Here is a 15,115-nt window from a genome sequence, read left to right as displayed (position 1 = left end):
ATATCCAATAAGCCTCTTGTTAGGATCAAGTCGGCACTAAGAGGGGGAGATGAACTAGTGCTATCATAAAGTTTTTATGTCGATTCAAAAATCTCATTCGATAAAAGCCGATATTGGAAATAAGCTTGACTTAGAGTGCACGTTCGTAAGCATAGTGAAAGTAGTGAGTAAAGCAGTTTGCAATGAAAGTAAAAAGCTTAAAGTAAATGCAAATCTAGTTTTATAGTAGTCTGATCATCGTGACCTACATTCACTCCCGATTTCTCTTCACTCGAGGATACCAGCTTCCATTACAGATATTTTTTCAACGGACGAAGATCAACTATCCTTACAACTCTTTTCTCCTTTTCACAGGCTCAAGAGAGAACCTTTATACCTCTCTTTTAAATCTCACTCCTCCATTAGAAACCTTCTAACTCTAGAAGGAAGTGACTCACTAATCTAGAGAGATTATAATTTTTACTTAAGTATCCTTTCCCCCTCTTATGCTCAAATTTGTGCATCTTCATGTAGGAATAGTGTGGGTATTTATAAACCTCAAATAACTTCAAAAATGGAGCCAAAAAAGATCTCATCCCGGGTTTTCCGGGTCCTAGTAGTACTACCACTTGTGTTAGGCAGTACTATCGCCTGCAGCACTAACACTAGGTGGTACCATCACTTGACACAGTCTAGGAGACAGTGTTTGGGCAATACCACCGCCTGACACTGTACGGTACCATCGCCTAGTCTAGCAGTACTACCGCCTAACATAGTCTTAGAGACTGTGTATTGGAGACTGAGCCTTGGGCAGTGCCACCGCCTGACCCAACTTTTGGATCACTGAATGGGCCTTTCTCTTGGCCCAAAACAACCCCAACATAGGCCCAATTGGCCCTTAATTAAGTTAGCTTAATTACATTCTATACAACCTAATTACAACTAAAACTACTTCCATTTAGATAATTATTATAAAGCATTAATCATATGTTGTCCGGCATGTCATTGGTTCATCGGCGCTTCGTCTAATCCTTCAGTACATCATCCTCTTTTACGACCTTTTGTCCAATCTGCATGTTGACCTCCAAAACTCCGATCTCCTTGGCGCAATGTCTGCTCTTCTAGGTCCGATGCCCGAACTGATGGCACAAAGCCTTCTACCGACACTTTGATCGATCATTCGGCTCAACATCTAATCTTCTAATATGTTCCACTCCGGCCCAATATTGATTCTTCTTGCTTAAATTGTCTCTTTATTATCAAAGCTAGTCCTGTGTCACTCAAAACACTGATTAGATTATAAACTCTATCAATTGGTTTCATCATCAAAATTCGATATTCAATAATCTCTCCATTTTTTATGATGACAACCAATTGATGACGAAGTTTAAACCAAACTCCCCCTATCAATATGCCATATTGAAATGAACATTGAATTCAAGTTAAAGTAATTTTAATAATGATTCACATCATATGCAATACATCATATACATCATCATAATAAAATCATGAGTATTGCATTCATAATCATAATTTCAAAACATCAAATTTCATATACATCAAAGTGCATCATATCATGCATGATTCAAATCATCATCATACCTTCTCCCCCTTTGTCATCAACAAAAAAGAGAAAAGTGTAAGTTAGCAAGTTTTAGAGATATGAAAATTAGCAAAAAAAATTTGAGATGTACAAGATAGCATATTTTGCATCTTCTTGAAATGTGTAAGTTAGCAAACATTACTTCTCTTGAGATTTGCAAGATAGCACTTCTTGCTTCCCTTTTGAGATGAGTAAGCTAGCAAGTTTTGCCTCTCTTTGTGATGTACAAATTTATAATTTTTGCTTCTCTTTTGAGTTGAGCAAGCTAGCAAGTTTTGCTCTCCCTTTGTCATTGTCAGAAAGAAGGGATGATTACAATAGTGCAAAACTTTTTCCATTACATCATTTTTCGAATCATCATATGAAATATATCAAGAAAATTAACTTGGTGATGAGATATACAATTCATGAAAACAAATTTTAAGTTATGAATATCAAGAGACAAATTATGATTCTTTTGGATAAATCATCAAAATCACTTTCAAGATATTCAAAATGACATAAATAGATTTATTAATCTCTTAGGATCTCTTGTTAAAAAAATTAATAATTTTTTGGGGATAGAGTCATTTTCAAGAAAAATAATGCATTCCTCTATGTGATTGATTTCATACAAGCATGTCATTGTTTTCTAAGCCAAAACCATGCATTATCGTTTAAACTCAAAAAAAATATTTATCACAAAAATCATTAAGATCAAAAGTGTAACACATAATTCCAAAACATAAGATTTCAAATCATCATTACTTCAAATCCTCATGCATAATATAAAATTATCAAGCATGATACCAAACCTTTTAACATTTTCATTACATCATTAAAATATCAAGCATGATTTCATCAAACATAAAGTATTTTCAATCAAAATCATTTTGTTTGTTGTAGTAATGCATTTTTCTTTTTAAATGAATCTAATTTTTCATGCTTAGTGCTAGGAGTTAACATGCAATTCTCATGCTCAAATTTTTAATTTTTTTCAAAATCACTAGAAAAAAAAGCATGATTTTTTTGTATTTTTTATTTCATACTAAATAATTTAAAGACAACTTATGAAAAACATCAAGTAATTTCATAGTAAAGTAAAGGGGTTTTGGTTGAGTCACTTATCTCGTTGTCAAAAGCCACCAAATCGTAGTTCGCAACCTTATCTTCGGATGTACTCGATTTGTCCCAAGTCACCTTTAGTGTCTTCTTCTTTGGCAACATTTTCTTTTTAAGTTCATTTTTATTTTTTGATTCTTTCTTTATAAACTTTTTAAATTTTATAGTGAGAAGTTCAAAGTCATCATCATCACTTGACTTATCACTCAAGTGGTATTCTATTGTTCGAAGTGTCAAATTCTTCATGTTCTTTGAAAGGTAGTTCTTATGTTCATTATATTCAATATAAGTCATTTCATAGGTCATCAAAGACCTAATATGTTCTTTGAGTGAAAAATTATTCAAGTCCTTCACTTCTTATATTGCTGTTACTTTTGGATCCCAATTTTTAGGAAGAGAACGTAAAATTTTATTAATAAGTTCAAGATTTGAAAAACTTTTACTAAGTGCTTTTAAACTATTGATGACATCCGTAAAATCGATGTACATGTCAACAATAGTTTTGCTTGGCTTCATTTGAAACACTTCAAAATTATACATCAAAAGATTTATTTTAGATTTTTTTACTCTATTCATGCCTTCATGAGTTACTTCTAGTGTGTGTCAAATCTCATATACATTTTCACATAAAGAAATATGATTAAACTCATTTTTATCCAAAACACAAAATAGAGTGTTCATAGCTTTAGCCTTTAAAGAAAAAATCTTATTTTCCAAATTATTCCATTCGTTCATTAGTTTAGAAGATTTTTGAAAGCCAAGTTTAACAATATTCCGTAAATTGAAATCCATAGAAAGCAAGAAAACTCTCATTCTAGTTTTCCAATATGTATAGTTCGTCCCATTGAACATAGGAGGACGAATGATAGAGTAACCCTCTTGAAAGCCGAAAAAAACTATTTCTCTTGAATGTAAAACCAAATGAGAAAAACATGGCTCTGATACCAACTGTTAGGATCAAGTTGGCACTAAGAGGTGGGAGTGAATTAGTGCTATCATAAAACTTTACGTCGATTCAAAAATCTCATTCGATAAAAGCCGATATTGGAAATAATCTTGACTTAGAGTGCACGTTCGTAAGCATAGTGAAAGTAGTGAGTAAAGTAGTTTGCAATGAAAGCAAAGAGCTTAAAGTAAATACAAACTGAGTTTTATAGTGGTTCGGTCATCGTAACCTACATCCACTCCCGATTTCTCTTCACTTGAGGCCACTAGGCTTCCACTACTGATCTTCTTTCAACGGACGAAGATCAACTACCCTTATAACTCTTTTCTCCTTTTCACAAGCTTAGGAGAGAACCTTTACACCTCTCTTTTAAACCTTACTCCTCCCTTAGAAACCTTTTAACTCTAGGAGGAAGAGACTCACTAATCTAGAGAGATTACAATTTTTACTCAAGTGTTCTTTCCCCCTCTTTTGCTCAAATTTATGCATCTCCATGCAAGAATAGCTAGGGTATTTATAGACCCCAAATGGTTTCAAAAATGGAGCAAAAAAAGATCTCATCTTGGGTTTCCTAGGTCCTAGCGGTACCATCGCTTGTGCTGGGCAATACTACCACCTGCAGCACTAACACTGGGCGGTACCACCACCCAGTCTAGCGGTACCATCACCTGACACTGGGTGGTACCACTGCCCAATTTGGCGATACTACCGTCTAACATAGTCTTAGAGACTATGTCTTGGAGACTAAGCCTCTGACGGTGGCACCACCTGGACCCAACTTTTGGGTTACTGAATTGGTCTTTCTCTTAGCCCAAACCAGCCCCAACATAAGCCCAATTGGTCTCTAATTAAGTTGGCTTAATTACATTCTAAACTAATCTAATTACAACTAAAACTACTTTGATCTATACAATTATTACCAAGCATTAATCATATGTTGTCCAACATGTCATTAGTTCATCGGTGCTTCGTCCAATCCTTCGATGCATAATCTTTTATGGCCTTTTACCCAATCGGCACATTGACCTCCATAACTCCGATCTCCTTAGCGCAATGTCCGCTCTTCTAGGCCCGATGCCCAAACTCATGGCACGAAGCCTTCTGCTGACACGTCGACTGATCCTCCGACCCGACGTCTAATCTTTTGACATGTTCTACTCTGGCCTAATATTGATTCTTCTTGCTTTAATTATCTCTTCATGATCAAAGCTAGTCTTGGGTCACTTAAAACGTAGATTAGATCATAAACTATCAATTGGATTCATCGTCAAAATTTGAGATTCAACACCCATGAATTATTGGATCCTATGGATAAGATCCAATAAGAGCTAATGAGAGATTATTGGATAGAGATCTATTAATCTAATAGGTTTCGGTAGTTGGATAGAGATCCAATACCCAATAGGGTAGGATCTATTAAGGTTAAGTTGATATGATGCCTCTATAAATAGGAGAGAACCAAAGACCCACAAGCTAGAGGCTTTTTTGTTGCCACCTCCTATTCTCCTCTCCCTTTCTCCTCCTCAGATAGCAGGTGTGGAGATTTAGGTAGCGATTTGAGGAGTATCGTCGTAGTCCTACTATATGGATCACCGCTAGAGAGGATGATGCTTGACCTCCTTTATCCTCTCCTATAGATCTATAGGGATTCAGAGATATACGATCTCCCTATGTAACATAATTATCTCACACGTAGATTTAAATTTTATGAGTTCTTATTCACTAATCTTTTGCATGACTATGAACACCTTTTTAGGAAGTGTATATAATATAGCCTCGAGGAGAAAGTGTATATAATGTCGCTCCTAGATTTCCCTATGAAAATCGTGTTCCTCAATGACAACCTCGAGGAGAAAGTGTATATAATATAGCCTGAGGGATTTATATTCAAGGATAGTCCAGATAAGGTGTATAGGCTGCTTAGATCCATCTATAGACTGAAGCAAGCATCTCAAAGTTGGAACATAAGATTTAATGAGGCAATCAGATCTTTGACTTCGTTAAGAATGAAGATGAGCCTTTTGTATATAGGAAGGTAACTGGGAACGTTATCGCCTTCCTGGTATTATATGTGGATTATATCCTAATCATTGGGAATGATATAAGGATGCTCTCTATAGTAAAGACGTGGCTATCTAGACACTTCTCCATGAAGGACTTAGGGGAAGCATCCTATATATTAGAGATTCGGGTCTATAGAGATAGATCCAAGAGTATGCTTGGCTTGTCCTAGTCCAAGTACATAAACACTATTGTTAAAATATTTGACATGAAAAATTCCAAGAGATGTCTCATACTGATGAGATATGGGATATCGTTTTCTAGGAGTATGTCCCCAAAGACTCCTAACGAAAGAGCGAACTTGAATAGGATACCCTAAGCATAAATGATAGGGTCTATCCTGTATGTCATGCTATGTACTAGGCCTAATATAATGCATGCTCTGAGTGTCATGAGCAAGTATCAGGTGGATCAAGTCTTAGAGCACTAGAAAGCAATAAAGTGTATCCTTAAGTACTTAAGAAAGACTAAAGATCTTTTACTAGTATATGGAGGAAGTAGCCTTAGGTTGAGGGCTACACAAACTCAAGCTTCTAGTTCAATATCGATGATAGCAAATATAATTCTGGGCATGTGTTCACCTTGGATGGAGGAGTAGTATGCTGGAAGAGTTCTAAGTAAGGCACTACTGTTGACTCGACCACAAAGGTGGAATACATCACTACAATAGAGGCAGCAAAAGAGGGAGTCTGGATGAAGAAGTTCATCACAAATCTGGGAGTTATGCCGGGTAGCGAGGAGCTGATTCTCTTATATTACGATAACTATGAGGCGATTACTCAAACGAGGGAACTTGAGTGTTCTTTTTAAATCAAGATCATTTCCTATCTTTTATGGTCATTGTCTTTTGCTATTCATGACTTGATCTTTTATTTTTTATGATTGAAATATTGATGTAAATTTATCCTTTATTATTTATCTTTGTCATAATTTGAAAATTGATGTAAAGGAAAAAGAATTACAACATTGTATTATTCCCTTCTATTTGACAATGACAAAGGGAGAGCAAAACTTACTAACTTGCTCATCTCAAAAAAGAAGCAAGAAGTGCTATCTTGCACATCTCAAGAGAAGCAAAAAGTTGTTATTTCAAGAGAAGCAAAAACTTTACAAAACTTCACATTCTCAAAAATTGCTTGCTTGCACATTGCAAAGGAAGCAAAAATTGCTAGCTCGAATATTGCAAAGGGAGCAAAAAATTGCTAGCTTGCACTTCTCAAAAGAGAAGAAAGAACTCACTAGCTTGCATGTTCTAAAGTGATGAAAATTTTGTTAAATAGCTAAGCTTTCATATCTCTAAAACTTGATAGTTGTACTTCTCCTTTTTGTTGATGACGAAGGGGGGAGAAGATATGATAATCATGTTAGGAACAGAGTCAGCACTAAGAGGGGGGGTGAATTAGTGCAGCGGATAAAAATATCAGTTTCGAAAAAATCCTTTCATATAATAAAATCGAACTCGGAAATGCTTAACTTTGAAAGCGAAGTAAGAATGTATTAAAGGCAGTTTGCAGTTAATGTAAATTGTAGGAACTAAATGCAAACCAGAGAACACGCCAATTTTATAGTGGTTCGGTCGTCGTGACCTACATCCACTCTGTTGATTCCTCTTTCGTCAAGGCCACTAGCATCCACTATCGATCTTCCTTTAATAGGCGAAGATCAACCTCCTTTTTATACCCCTCTTCTCTTTTTACCGGGTTTAGGAGACAACCCTTACAAGCACTCACTCCTCTCTCAAACTATTCTAACACTTAGACTAAAGGAGGATTCTCACAAGAGATTTCTACAGCGTTTTTCCCTTTTTAAATTCTCTATGCTTATGTATTTTAACTAGGGATGAGAGGGGTATTTATAGGCCTCAAGTTGATTCAAACATGGAGCCTAAAAACATCTCATCCCGGGTTTCTCGAGTCTGGGTGGTATCACCACCTGTGCTGGGCGGTACCACCGCTAGTGTCAGTTTGACACTGACACTGCACTGGGCGGTACCACCACCTAGCAAGCTGCCACTAGGCGGTACCACTGCCTGGCACCCTGCCAAGGGCGGTTCCACCGCCCAAACTAGCGGTACCATTGTCTGACACAGTCTCGGAGACTATGCCACGACAGTGCCACTTCTTGGGACACTGTTTAGGTCTTTCATTGGGCCCAACACAGTCCTTATATAGGCCCAACTAGTCTCTAATTGGGTTGACCCAAATCCAAACCCAATTAGGTACTAACTACGATTCCTAAGACATATTCTAAGCTAAACAAGTCTGTAAGTCTAGTTTCTCCCGGCGAGGTTCCGGCGATCTTCCGACGAACTTCCGACGATCTCTCGGTAATGTTCCAGCGGACTCCCAGCAAGCTCCTGGACTTCACGACGATCTTCTTGGTGAGTTCCAATGAGCTTCTTTGGCAAGCTCTTGGACTTCTTGGCTGGTTCCTATAGAACTTCCGACAAACATCTGGACTTCTAACGAACTCTCGAACTCCCAACGAAATCATGTCCTTGACTTCGAGACTCATTTTGTTTTATGTCTTGCTATCGTAGTTAATCCTACACATATAAAATATACTTCGATCTAGACAATTATTACTAAGCTTGAATCATGTTGTCCGACATTTCATTGGTCAATCGACGCTTCATCCGATTCTTCGACGCATCGTCCTCTCTTGCGGTCTATTGCCTAATCGGCTAGTTGACTCCGCAACTCCGATATCCTTAGCGCAATATCTGCTCTTCTTGGCCCGTTGCCCAAATCCATGGCCCAAAGCCTTCTTTCGATATGTCAACCGATCCTCCGGCTCGACGTCCAATCTTCTGACATGTTCCACCAGCCTAACATGATTCTTCCTGCTTTAATTATCTCATCCTGATCGAAGCATCCTGCGTCACTAAAAATGCAGATCAAATCATAAACACTTATCAATTGGTTTCATCATCACAAATACGAGATTCAACAATATCTCCCTTTTTTATGATGATAACCAATTGATAACGGAGTTAACCTTAACTCCCTCTATCAATATGTCATATTAATAGAACAAATGTCATTGCAAATTTCATCATGAATATTTGCAATACATCATCATGCGTAACATGATCATACTTCTCCCTCTTTGTCATCACCAAAAAGGAGAAGTGTAACTTTCAAGTGTTTAGAGATATAAGTACAAATCATTGCATCATAAATCTTCAGTTTTATCATCATGCAAGCTAGCAAAATTTTTTAAAAATTTTAGAATATGCAAGCTAGCTATTTTTGCTTCCTTTTGCAATGTGCAAATTGCAAGTTTTGCTTCTTGAGATAGGCAAGCTAGTGATGTTCAAGATAGGCTACGAAGATGCTCCTCAAATCGCTATATAAACCTTCTTTCCACGTGCACCACGTGATTAAGAAGGGGTCGACCCTTCCTGTTGTTCACACGTCTCAAACATGAGTTGCTAGCCAAGGAGGAGAGGGAGAGAGAAGAACAAGAGGTGACAGCTAAAATGGGTCTAGCCTATGGCCCTTTGGTTCCCTCCTATTTATAGAGACCCCCTATCAACTTAACCCTAATGGATCCTGCCCTATTTGGTACTTGATCTCCATCAAACTACCCAAGTTTCTTAGATTAGTGGGTCGCTACCCAATAATCTCTTATTGGCTCTTATTGGATCTTATCCATAAGATCCAATAATTCAATGGCTTATTGGATATCCAATAAGATAGGGGCTCGAGTGGGTATCTCATATTCAAATCTCTACTCGTCGCAACACCTATCATATGTGTGTGACCCTCTAAGCCTAATATCGAGCTGATCGTGAGTTATGTCTATCAGAACTCCTTCTGGTTTAGTGAATTATTATCTCTATAATAATTCACTCGACTCATCGACTACAGATGTACCGGACCACTACGCCATAATCCCCAGACGATACAAAGGAATCCAAACCATTGGACCTATCTATCCTTAATTATCATATATTTATAGTCTCTCATCCATCTAATAGCCCAGAGATCATATATCGGGCATGGTGCTGTTAAACTTATATGGTTTCTAACAGCAAGACTCGAGTAGAAACCATATGGGTTCTCCCCGAGAACACTTTCTCTCTCAATCCAAATGACCCTGGCTTGAGATTTGCTTGAGCATGAATATATCGGATATTCCTCTCATAACATTGAGAATGGATGATCCTCTATCAATACTCAATAGCCCTTGTAAGGTTGGCTACCACTCCTAATGACTAGTTGTGCTAAATATAAATCTTTCAGGTCTATAAGTCTCGTATCGAAAAGTGAAGTACTCATACAGGACATACTTGGTATCTCAAGTCTAAGGACTAGATATACTATTATGATGACGGAATCACTGTCTAACAATGAGGTATCATCAACCATTCAACATTTTATGAGTGGGTCAATCAGTGAACTCATTCTCCATGAGCACCTACGCGGTATCCCTAGCATCCCCACACTAGTAGCTCTGAGACCAGTCGCCTCCATCATATGGATGGGTGTACAGCACATCAGTCTATCCAATCATCTCGATATCTCTCTCGAGTGAAATATGACTGAGATTATTTATGGTTTATGTTTAAAGGTGAATCAGTCTCATTATCGTGATTTTATCACAATCTGATTCTCATTACATAAATCTATGGACATCACAATATATGTAATAGGCAATATAAAGTGAGAAAAATATCAAATAAATAATAAGTAAAAAGATTATGTATTATGTCAAACATATCATCACTCACGCGATTGGCCTGTAGAGCACCTATCACTAACAATTATGTCATGGGACTTTGTAAAAACCTACTAGGTTGATAAGAGATTTTTATAGATACTATTGGGATATTATTTGTCCCTTATATGGATGAAGTTGTACCTATGACGATTTAACCGACCCTACTCCTGCCACGACATTTGCACATTTAGATGCTACTACCGTATTATCGAGAGGATTAGCTGCCAAAGGTATTTAGATTCAACATCAACTATGTTACAACCTCGGATCGTTGGCGAGGAACATTATGAAACTACACAAAGAGTTAAGCAAACTTCACAATGTTACAAAGAATTTTTAATTGGTTCTTTCATCATAATTATATTCCCTAACTTTTATACCGAAAGTTAAAAAATACGTTCACTATAAATCTTTTTTGACCTATTGCTTTATCTAATATTAACTATAGAATCCTTTCTTAAGTTGTCAAAAACAAGCTCAAACCATTCCTTGACCTCCTTATCAGTGGCAAGCAATCGATAATATATTGATTGCTTAAAATACTATTTATTTTATATATTCTTATAAAGGGAAAAACACACTAGTTATAGTTAAAATGAAATAGAAAAAGCTTTTGATAGGTTTTCTTGAAATTTCATCGTATAAGTTCTTAGTTTAAAGAATATTTCAACTTAAATTTATCCATTAGATTTATTCTTGCATTGCCTTTTTCTTCCTTTCAATACCTTATTAATGGTCAGTTTTTCTCTCCTTTCAAAAATTATTGTGGTGTACGATATGGAGTCCTTATTTGTTTATCCTGCCTGGTAGTTCAAACCCTTGTCTTCTAAATCAAAAATATTTTTTTCACTTTGGCCCAAATTGCCAACTTAGTTATATAATATTTACTCATGATATCTTACTATGCTTTCGAGCTAATAAAGAATCTTGTCAAACTATCAACTCCACCATCTATGAGATTTTAATAGACCAAAAAAATTATTTCCTCTAAATCAGAAATATATTTCTCAAAATCTACTCTCAAGCATATTATAAATAATATTTGTTCTCTTCTAAACTTGAAAGAAGGAAATTTCTAATTTAAATACCTCAGAGCCACAATCTCTCCAAGAAGATTGCCTTTTTCTTATCATGATAAATAAAATTCGATCCAGACTTATCTCAAAATCATCCTTCACAAGCTAGTTGGGTTGTCCTAATTAAATCAGTTATAAACTCTATACCCTTACATACGTTTAGTGTTACTTAGATGCCTATGTTGATATTGCATAAAATTGAAGTTTTAATTAAAAACTTTCTACGGCAGAATAACATTAAAAAAAAAAGATTGCACTAATTGGGACATTGGTACTTAAGATTTAGGGGTTTTTAGTATTCAAGATATAAATTTGTTTAAATTTTCTCCAAGAATTCTTTAATATTTAGATCAAGGAATCCAATACCTCCAAATCGAAACTGATTCTTTTAACACTATGACATCTTTACCAAGGAAGTTGATCCACCTTGACATCTGCAAATCACCATTCAACAAGTCAAAACACTTCTGTAATGATTAACTTCATTCGTTTTGTTTTACATTGTTAAAGAGAATAATGTAATCAGACAACTAATTGGGCTACCAATGATGCAAGAGTTAGTCGATCATCCATGCTCTCGATGGATAATTATCCCACGGATTTGCTTATGTAGAACATTAAAGCAATAATTTAATTTTCCTTTTGTAAAAAGAATATATTGAGTGTACATTAAATTACCTGTTAAGTGGACAAATTTAAATGCCTAGCAACAGCAATCCCCAAGCTATTTATTTGATCAAATTCACCAATACCATTTTGTTTATTTGATGATCAAGTTCTCCCATAACTCTCTATATCCAAACATGTTCAATAACAGTAGGGAATAAATTCATTATTCACATGTTCAATAACTTGAAACATTCATCCTATTTTGAGAAACAATCACAAATTACAAATATATCACTGTATCTTTAATGATCTTTATCTAACCATTTGTTCTTGATGAAACAAACAGCTTTTCTAACAAGAAGAATACATTCTTCAAATTTATATATTTGAAATCAAATATTAAATAGGGTTAATATTTTTGACTCAAGAAGTAGGAAACTTTGCTTCAACGAATTGTGAAACCTTGGGATAAATTTTTCTGTAATCAGAAGGATTTGAAACATTCGATTTTAAACAATCTTCCTTCTGCCAATAGGTACGGAAGAATTCTTGTATTATAAACTACTATATAAAATGCTTATCATTTCAGGAGAATAGTAGAAAAAACTCGTAAGATAATCAAATTGAATAATTGAGATCATGATACACAAACCCCGTATCGAGAACAGATCATTGCCTTTGTATGGTTAATGAAACTTCTTGGATGACTTGATTCAGGTAACTGAATAACATTTGGGTTTGTACCTTTAAACCAGAGGTAACTCTGATAGAACTTAAGGCAGCGTTATAATGGATTATGCAATCAATACAGAACATAGACCAGGTAGCAGGTAATAAAAGTTCACTTTGGCTCGAGGCCAAGCACTAGAAACCGTCATCCTTTTGAGTCTCCTACTGGAGTCCACGTACGAGCATCTCGTACGCTGTCTAATATAATGAGAACCTTCAAGAAAAAAAACAGCCATCCAATAAAATGCTTATATGCTTACACATTCTTTGCAGCGCGCACTTAATAACTTCGAGACCGTTCCTATCATAATCCAACAGCTGCACTCAACATCAATAACGTCACTGAAACAAGTGATTATAAAAGACTGGGCAAAATGTCAATGGCGCATATGAAACAGTCCTTGATCCTAAAAATACACCTTCAGAAAACATGACGCTTTTACTCCAACTCATTGATTTTTCTTGGCTATGGAAATGTGTTTTAAATTAACATGCTCAAGAGATATCTCCATCGCACGACCATCATGATTGGTAGTAACAGTTTGTTATCCATTGTACCTTTGCACCCCAGGATGTGCCAATTGTAGTTGCATGAGAGTGGAATCATTGCCAGTAGTCTGATGACCACCAAAGCCATATATGCATTCACCTTCAACGCACAAACTGCCAGCACGAGACTCGAGCAACCATTTTTAGAAGATTCTAAATATCCTCCAGTGGATGAGACAGTCGCCAATTTGAGCAGGTACTTCCATTTTTGTTGTGATACAAAACCTGTCAACCAAAATATTTTCAGAGTTCAGAGGCATACATATTTCTAGAATACTTTCTAGATGGTTCTTAGGTTGATAACATGTTACTTCAAAGACAAAACTAAGAGGGACTCCAATAAATTACTTACACCAGAAATCAACATAATGCTAGAAAATTAAGGCAGTAAAATAAGACTGTTTTGACGTGAAGTTAATACAGCCATGGAGCTAGAGATTATAATCTGAAGTAGGCCAAACAAAGGTTCACTATAGATACTGGTCTAGGTTCCAGATCAGAATGATTCTTCTACTTTCAAACACATCTAAGCCTGTCTCTAACCATTATGTATCCAGAAATCATAATCAAAACGTCTGACAAATAAGGAAGATGGAAAATAAGAGCAAACCTTCCACTTTATACTGTAAAGAAGATTACACTATCATGATTAGGTTACTAATGGAGAGGACAAATCACAATTTTAAGGAATATTTAGCATCTCACTTACCCAGCCTAGAACACAGGCTTTATCTAACGTTACTCTTTGATAGTAGATAATGACACATATGCCATTTTATGTCATAGTCTACACCTGATGATGGTCAGTCAGGAAAATATCTTTATCTCTCCGATTCAAATCTTCAGCATTCCAGTCAGGCTCATTGAATTTCTAGAATCTCCTGTAGGTAATGTGGGATTCCAAGACGTAACGAGGCCAACATGTTGCTATCATTCTTGGTCCTTTATCCTACCACTAGGCCATAGACTAACTAGGATGCACCATGGTCTTAGCATGACTCACATGTCACAAAACACAAGTGGCCTGATGTTATAGCCGCTAACAAAACAGAAAATGAAGTGGGCTTCACCCTCATCCAGGAGAACCTAGATATAGTTGTTTTAGAATAAAAAAAATTCTAGATACTTCATCACATTATAGCTTACACTTGATGAGGGAAGGTTATCCCACTAAGTGTGATGGCTTATTGGATCCGCTGATTAGGAACCAATCCCAACTAATCTAGATCAGGATTAGAGAAATCCCCAGATTTTTTATGGACTATGGGAATCAACCTCCAAAGGGTGAACCTTGGTAGAATCGTAAAATTATTCTTTTCCAACTTGAGTGACTAGGGCTCACATCAACAAAACAATCACTCTAATTTCAATGGTAAGACTACAGATATTAATCTCTTTAGACAGCGTCATGCATTAGATTCACCCTATGTAGAAATCAGCCTCCAATTTCAATTTATTGGCTAATCCAATCGATCAAGTTGAGTCCGATCAATTTTAATCAGTTAGTAGTCAATTAAGACAACTTTGCTTAGTGTTGATTGATTTTACCATTCTAGAGCAATTCTGAATGTTTCCTCCAGTCTATCTCTAGCATTTCCCAAAGAGAAAAAAGAAAACATGTTCCTGTTTAATAAATTTAAGTCAGTCCAATCCTATACCAAATAATTGATCTTGAACCCACTTCAGTCTTGGTAAGGTTACTTCTGGTGCCAATAGTTAATTGGCTATCTTCTCTAC

General features: G+C 36.1%; 1 protein-coding gene across 3 annotated transcripts in view; it reads right to left on the bottom strand.

The window, feature by feature from the left end:
* Window positions 1-13,048: 13,048 nt before the first annotated feature.
* The window catches only part of LOC135678388 (uncharacterized), a 56,643-nt gene continuing 54,576 nt past the window's right edge, over window positions 13,049-15,115 (bottom strand). For 2 of the 3 annotated variants that reach the window (XM_065191137.1, XM_065191144.1), the window contains one exon: window positions 13,049-13,603. In XM_065191137.1, coding sequence (XP_065047209.1) covers window positions 13,532-13,603 — 72 coding nt within the window. In that variant the 3' untranslated portion in view covers window positions 13,049-13,531. The remainder of the gene's footprint in view (window positions 13,604-15,115) is intronic. The other variant, XR_010514932.1, reaches the window with a different exon arrangement.

The sequence above is a fragment of the Musa acuminata genome, chromosome BXJ1-1, assembly GCF_036884655.1.
Source record: "Musa acuminata AAA Group cultivar baxijiao chromosome BXJ1-1, Cavendish_Baxijiao_AAA, whole genome shotgun sequence".
NCBI lineage: Eukaryota > Viridiplantae > Streptophyta > Magnoliopsida > Zingiberales > Musaceae > Musa > Musa acuminata.
The sequence above is the reverse complement of the archived record's forward strand: the minus strand, read 5'-3'. Positions and strand labels throughout refer to the sequence as shown.